Raw genomic sequence first — 7,846 nt, 5'->3', positions numbered from 1 at the left:
GTCAGAAACAGACTCCATGAGGGCGGTATGGGGGCCCGATGTCCACAAGTCAGTGTTGTCATTGGCACCCTGTGCTCTTCCAAGGATGAGAGCAGGTTCGCACTGAGCACATGTGACAGACGTAATAGAGTCTGGAGACGCCATGGAGAACACTCTGCTGCCTGCAACATCCTCCAGCATGACCGGTTTGGCAGTGGGTCAGTAATGGTGTGGAGAGGCATTTCTTTGGAGGGCCACACAGCTCTCCATGTGCTGGCCAGAGGTACCCTGACTGACATTAGGTACCGGGATGAGATCTTCAGACCCATTGTGAGACCGTATGCAGGTGCAGTGGGCCCTGGGTTCCTTCTGATGCATGACAATGCTAGGCCTCATGTGGCTGAAGAGTTCCTGCATGATGAAGGCATTGATGGTATGGACTGGCCTGCCTGTTCCCCAGACCTGAATCCAATCGAGCACATCTGGGACATCATGTCTTCCATCCACCAATGCCACGTTGCATCACAGACTGTCCAGGATCACTGATGCTTTAAATTGGCCACTGTATGTATACACATAATACAGAGATCTGTATTGACATGATCAGGGAAAGTGTCCAATAATAATATAGGCAGACTCTGTGTATTTCTCATTAGTATTGTCATCTCACATACAGGTGCTTGTGAGAAGTATATGAACCAAGAACTATGGTGTGTAATTGCTGCACTGTTCTGTGAATCACTGGAAAGCTAGTGGGGAGATGAAATACACTGCACTAGAGAGTGTATAAAAGAGGTGCCCATGCTACACCATGAGAAAGGGACTGAGCAGGCTTCAAGAAGTACTGGGCTTAGAATGATGATGTAATGGGCGGGGAAGAATAAGGAGGAGGAGGAGTACTGGGCGTGGAGCAACAGTACAAGGGTACAGAGAAGAGCTGCTTCCACACTGAGGACGCTCCCAAGAAAGATCGAGCAGGGAGAGGCGTGCTATAAGAGAAATGAGGACAGCTCAGCTTTATCAAAACACACATCAAGGTGCTCATTTAGCTTTAGTATATCATATAATAAGCAACTGGAGTTTTTTTTATATATTTTTTTTATTTTCATAAACTCGGAAAATGCCTTTTAACCCAGCAACAAGGTTATACAAGATATCCCTTGTATATAAACAAGAATTCAGTTTATTCTGCAGCACAATACAGAAATTGATACCGTTCACATCATTCTAGATCCTCAAATCTCCCCCATTATGACATAACGGAGGATATTTATCAAACTGGTGTAAAATAGAACTGGCTTAGTTGCCCATAGCAACCAATCAGATCCCACCTTCAAATTCCAAAGGGGCTGTGAAAAATGAAAGGTGGAAACTTTAACCAGTTTGATAAATCTCCCCCAATGTCCCCATCTCACACACAATAAGTCAATAAGTGGTGTACCCCCAGAAATATTGGGAACATACAAACTCCAGGCAGATGTTGCCCATGCCTGGATTTGAATTCAGCACCCAAATGCTGCAAATACTCAATGCTAACCATAAAGCCACCATTATACTGTATATTTCTCTTCTTTTTGATTCCTTGTTCTGTAGTGGGAAGAATATTCGCAATATATTTCTTTAAACATTTCTCGTGCTCCAATCTGGAAGGATGTATTTAAGAATTTAATATCACGATCAATACATATATCTAAGATATGAAAGATCCCTTCTGTCAAATACTTTTTTACTTCAGGCTGAAGCGTCACCTACATGAAAACAAAAGAAGAAAGTGTTACAAAGGTGACAATGCTAAATAAAGTGGATAAAGAGTTATTTTTTTAAAGGCAGGAAAACTATTACCCTAATATAAAAATAAAAAACTTATTGTGTGGAGATCAGTTTGCAAAAGTCTTCGAAAATAGTTCATGCTTTACATTGATATGTACAGTATATTAAAGGCCTTCTGTCACTAGAATCATTGTAGTGATACAGGCTGGCCTTCAAAATGTGAGCAGGTCATATATTTAAAGTTCAGTTTTCTCAGAAATAAATCCATAGGTGGCGATGTGACCAAAACTGCTAGCTTCTGCTGAAATGTCTACATGTTGCAGGTCAGCTGGTTCACTACAATAGTTCTGGTGACAGACGCACTTTAATATCTGTCCAAACTAAAATCTAATCTTAGAATTGGTGTGTCTACTAGGATCTGTGCTGGAATCATTCATGGTTAATGTGTTTATTACCTAAACCCAGGCACATTAGATGTTAAAACATTACTATAATAAGCCAAACCCTGTACTAGGCTTCGAGGCTTATTGCTGGTATATTACAATTCAAGCCTGTAGGTGGCAGCACTGAATTGTAAAATACCGATCTTTGTATATTGCAATGGATAAAATGTAATTACTTTATACAAATTGCAATCTAATGAAAGCATGCTGAGGTCCACTTGGGGGCCCCCCCACAAAAAAAAAAGTTAAAAGCTTTTTAAAAATATAAAAAAATATATCTAAAAATTCAAATCACCCTCCTTTCCCCACAAGAAAAATAGCATAAAAAAATCATCATAGGTACTGCTGTGGCCAAAAATGCCCGCATTATTATATCATAGTGACTAGTATATCAATAACAAAATAATTACTTAACTGTAAATTGATGATTTTTTTTATTGTTATGAAACACATACTGGGTTAGGCTACTTTCACACTAGCGTTCGGAGCGGGTCCGTCTGATGTTTCATCAGACGGATCCGCTCCTATAATGCAGACGTTTGCATCCGTTCAGAACGGATCCGTCTGCATTATAACTTAGAAAATTTTCTAAGTCTGAAAGTAGCCTGAGCCATATGGTGTCATCTTCAAGCGGATCCGTCCCCATTGACTTCCATTATAAGTCTGGACGGATCCGCTCGCCTCCGCACGGCCAGGCGGACACCCGAACGCTGCAAGCAGCGTTCAGGTGTCCGCTCACTGAGCGGAGGCTGAGCGCTGGCAGGCGGATGCATTCTCAGTGGATCCGCCTCCACTGAGAATGCATTGGGGCCGGACGGCTGCGTTCAGGACCGCTCGTGAGCCCCTTCAAACGGAGCGCACGAGCGGACACCCGAACGCTAGTGTGAAAGTAGCCTTATTGTCAAGATTGAACTAATCATCACTGAGGACCAGCAATTGACTGCATTTCAAGATCAACCTGGGTTTGTTATTTTAACAACTGCTAACTACTGTTACAATGTCACAATTTGATTCTACTATTCTGCTTTATATCAGAACAGTTAGGTTACCAAAGTGTAAATTATACATATACATAAAGTGACAATGGTATACACATAATAAAAATGTATTTAGAATCACACATTTAGAAAAACAAAAAATGAGACATCATCTTAAGTCATAGTAATGGAAGAGAAAACAGATTTATACCTTCTGCAGTTCATGTATATACTGTGAAACAATGAAAGTAGAAAACACAGTGAATTCCTCAGTCTTTGCGGCAATGAAAGTATAGTTTCTTTCTACCAGCTTGGCACATTTTTGAATATTAATAATACCTTTAAAGAAAAAAAGAGTTTTAAAAGGTGAACTGAAAGTATAGTATGCACACCTAAAGATTAAGGGAGTTATCAAAGACTTAAAAAGACCTTCGAGAGTGCCCGACCCACGCGGAGGTTCATGCTCTGAACATTAACATTCTATTGACGGGGCCACGGCGATGACATGTCACCTATGTGGAATGTCACTGGGTCACATGTCACCTATGTGGCATGTCACTGGGTCACATGCCACCTGGGTGAAAGGTCGCCACTGTGGCCAGTGACTGCAGCAGTCACACGTGGTGGCCGTCAACAGGATATCTATGCCAGAGCATCAAGGAGCTGCAGAGATGGCTGGGTGCAATGAAGCCGGAAACTAAGTAGCGGGGAACAGATAAGTATGAACCCCAACTGCGGGTCAACCACTCTGAGGTCTTTTAAAGTCTTGCATAACCCCTTTAACTCTTCTCATACCATTACATATGCTGTCATGCCACAGATAAAATTTGCACTTAATAAAATTTTAACTCTTTCACTGGCAAGGATGCAATTCATCATGGCTTCTAACTGCCGTTCAGTCCTGGGCAACCCATTAACCCCTTCACGACACCCATTTTTGTATTTTTTTTTTTTTACTCCCTGTCTTCTCAGAGCCACAACATTTTTTTTTTTTATCCATTTACATAGCTGTATGCAGACTTATTTTTTGCTGGACTAGTTGCCCTTTCTAATGGAACCATTTAATACTGCATACGATGAAGCTGAAAAACAATCCAAATGAGGAGCAATTGGGAAAAACAAAACAAAAAACACTAATCTGCCAAGGATTTATGGGTTTTGTTTTTACCATGTTTCCTATGTGGTAAAAAATAAAAATAAATAAAGACTTTAAACAAAACAAATTTTTTCTTTGCATCGCCATATTCTGATCCCTATTATTTTTGTCTATGGAGCTTTGTGAGGGCTCATCGTTTGTGGGGCAGTTTATATTTATAACATTTTGAAGTGTATATGACCTTCTGATCACTTTTTATTAAATTATTTGGAGAGGTTAAACAACCAAAAACCTGACAAATCATCCACTTTTTGTTACTCCATTCACCGGGATATAAATTTTTATATTTTTAATAGTACCGTCATTGTGCTGTGATGCTAATGATGCTCATTTTTTAATGTTTATTTTTAATATGAGGAAAGAGGGGTTATTCGAAACTTCATGTTTTTTTTAATTTATATTTTGAAAAACATTTTTCTTTTTTTTTACTCTTATTCTACTTTAGTATGCGATTGTCTGATTGTTTCTCCCATAGGCTGCAATGGTTTAATATTGCCATGAGCAGGGCTTCACAGGAAGTTCGCCATGACAGGCCTTGGAGCCTATAAAATGCCGGAGGGTGCCACAGCAAAACGGACAAGAATAGGACATGCCTCATAATTTTTGCGGGGCCATGGAACGGAGCAACGGATGCGGACAGCACACTGAGTGCTGTCCGCATCTTTTGCGAACCCATTGAAATGAATGGTTCCCTATACGGATCGTATAAGGAACTCCAAATACGGCCCATTTACAGAACGCAAAAAACGTTCGTGTGAACGAGCCCTAAGGCAGGGTTTCTCAACTCCAGTCCTCGGAACCCACCTACCGGTCAGGATTTGAGAATATCCCACAGAATGAATACCTGTGGTAAATCCTGATGCATGGACACCAATTATATCACATACTCAATACTAAAGAAATCCTGAAAACATGACTCGTAGGTGGGTCCTGTGGACCGGAATTGAGAAACCTTACTCTAAGGGTATATTAACACATCGGTTTAAAAGCATAACCTCTTCATGCACCTGTGTGTAACTGCAAGCCCAGGTGAGCAGTAACTTTTACAGGAGGCTGTGACACTATAAATTGTCACAGCCCCAGAGCCTCTGTTCTCCCAGACAGAGGAGACACGGGGGCTGCTGGCAAGGGACCAATCAGGCGTCAAAGGCGTCTGGGCTATGTATCTAAGGTCGCAAGCACACAAACGTATTTTCTTTTAGTGTCTGTTCCGTTTTTTTTTTTGCAGACTGTATGCGGAAACATTCATTTCAATGGGTCCACAAAAAAGTTACTCCGTGTGCATTCAGTTTCCGTATGTCCATTTTGCAAAAAAATAGAACATGTCCTATTATTGTCCGCATTACGGACAAGTATAGTACTGTTCTATTGGGGGTCAGCTGTTCCGTTCTGCAAAATACGGAATGCACACGGATGTCATTCATATTTATTGCAGACCGCAAAATACATATGTTCGCGTGCATGAGCCCTGAGGGTATGATCAGGCTTAGTGTCATTGTTACAGTGCATTGCATTAGGTTACTATTGCAATGCACTGTTTAGCCATCTGACCCACTGGATCTTAAAAAAAAATTTAAGTAAAAAAACTAAGTTTAAAAATAAATAAAAATGTAAATAATTTTTTTTTGCCTTTTCCCATAGCAACTCATTTATAATTGATGAAAAAATAAATAGAAAATAAATAAAATAAACTACACATAATTGGTATTGCCGTGTACTTAACCTCATCTCTAAAGGGATCACATACGGTGAACACCGTAAAAATTTTTTTTTAAAAACGAACAAAAAATGTAAATAAGGGATAATAAAAAAAAAATGATACAAAAAAAAAAAAACTACAGCCTGTCCCGCAAATAACAAGCCCTCACACAGATATGTTGATGGGAAAATAGAAACGTTTTGGGTCTTAGATAAGGCGATGCAGAAAAAAAAAAAGATTTTTAATAAAAAGTGAGTTAATGACATAAGAAAAACAATACAAATCCATAACCGTATCGACCCACAGATTAAAATGATATCAAATATACCACATGTAGAACCCAATAAAGAGTAAAAATAAAAAACACTGATAGAATTGCAATTTTTGCACACTTCATCTCCCAAATGATATAAAAAATGATCAAAATGTCATATGTATGCCAAAATGATACCAATAAAACTACAGTCTGTACCACAAAAAATAAGACCTCATACAGCTTCATTGGGGAAAAAATAAAAATGTTATGGATGTTAGAATATGGCAATCCAAAATAGCATTCATTTTTAACAGAAAAGTGATTTTATGCTGAAAGTATTAAAACATACAAAAACTACCATATATAAATTTGGTATCACCATAACCATACCAACTCACAGAATAAAATGATCATATAATATATACCGCATGAGGAACCCCATAAAAAATAAACACCATTAAAACACCATTAAAACACCATTAAAAACGTTAGCCTGTCCCGCAAAAAATAAGCCCTCACAAAGCTCCGTAAAAAAAAAAAGGCCCTTAACCCCTTAAGCACCGAGCCATTTTTTGCAAATCTGACCAGTGTCACTATGTGTGAATAACTTTAAAACGCTTTTACTTATTCAGGCCATTTTGGAAACTACACCCCTCAAGGTATTAAAAACTGATTTTACAAACGTCGTTAACCCTTTAGGTGTTCCACAAGAATTAATGGAAAATGGAGATGAAATTTCATTATTTGACTTTTTTGGCACATTTTCCATTTTAATAATTTTTTTTCCGCTAACAAATCAAGGATTATCAGCCAAACTAAACTCAATATTTATTGCCCTGATTCTGTAGTTTACAGAAACATCCCATATGTGGTCGTAAACTGCTGTACGGGCACACAGCAGGGCGCAAAAGGAAAGGAACACCATATGGTTTTTGGAGGGCAGATTTCACGGGGATAATTTGAAGACCCCCTGATGCACCCCTAGAGTAGAAACTCCAAAAAAGTGACCACATTTTGAAAACTATGGGATAAGGTTGCAGTTCTGTTGGAACTATTTTAGGGTACAGATAATTTTTGGTTGCTCTATATTACACTTTTTGTGAGGCAAGGTAACAAAAAAAATTGCTGTTTTGGCACTGTTTTTCTTTTTCTTTTATTTACAATGTTCATCTGACAGATTAGATCATGAGCTATTTTTATAGAGCAGGTTGTTACGGACGCGACAATACAAAATATGACTACTTATTTTGTTGTTTGTTTCAGTTTTAAATAATAAAGCATTTTTGAAAAAAATATTTTTTAGTGTCTCCATATTCTGAAAGCCATATTTTTTTTTTGGGCGACTGTCTTATGTAGGGGCTCATTTTTTTCGCTATGAGATGACAGTTTGATTGGTACTATTTTAGGGTGCATATGACTTTTTGATCGCTTTTTTTTTTTTTTTACGGTGTTAGGTCATGTGATATTTTTATAGAGAAGGTTTTTACGGACGCGGCGATACCCAATATGTCAACTTTATTATTTACACTAATATTTTTGAAACAAAATAATCATGTTTTAGTGTCT

At 38.5% G+C, this 7,846-nt stretch overlaps 1 protein-coding gene across 1 annotated transcript in view; it reads right to left on the bottom strand.

The window, feature by feature from the left end:
• Positions 1-1,066: 1,066 nt before the first annotated feature.
• The window catches only part of URB2 (URB2 ribosome biogenesis homolog), a 154,184-nt gene continuing 147,404 nt past the window's right edge, over positions 1,067-7,846 (bottom strand). Inside the window, exons 9-10 of the mRNA XM_040429416.1 lie at positions 3,381-3,508; positions 1,067-1,727 (exon numbers count right to left, since the gene is read on the bottom strand). Of these exons, the coding sequence (XP_040285350.1) occupies positions 1,530-1,727; positions 3,381-3,508 (326 nt within the window). The 3' untranslated portion in view covers positions 1,067-1,529. The remainder of the gene's footprint in view (positions 1,728-3,380; positions 3,509-7,846) is intronic.

The sequence above is a fragment of the Bufo bufo genome, chromosome 4, assembly GCF_905171765.1.
Source record: "Bufo bufo chromosome 4, aBufBuf1.1, whole genome shotgun sequence".
Lineage (NCBI taxonomy): Eukaryota > Metazoa > Chordata > Amphibia > Anura > Bufonidae > Bufo > Bufo bufo.
Note: the sequence above shows the minus strand (reverse complement) of the source record. Positions and strands in the feature narration are given on the sequence as shown.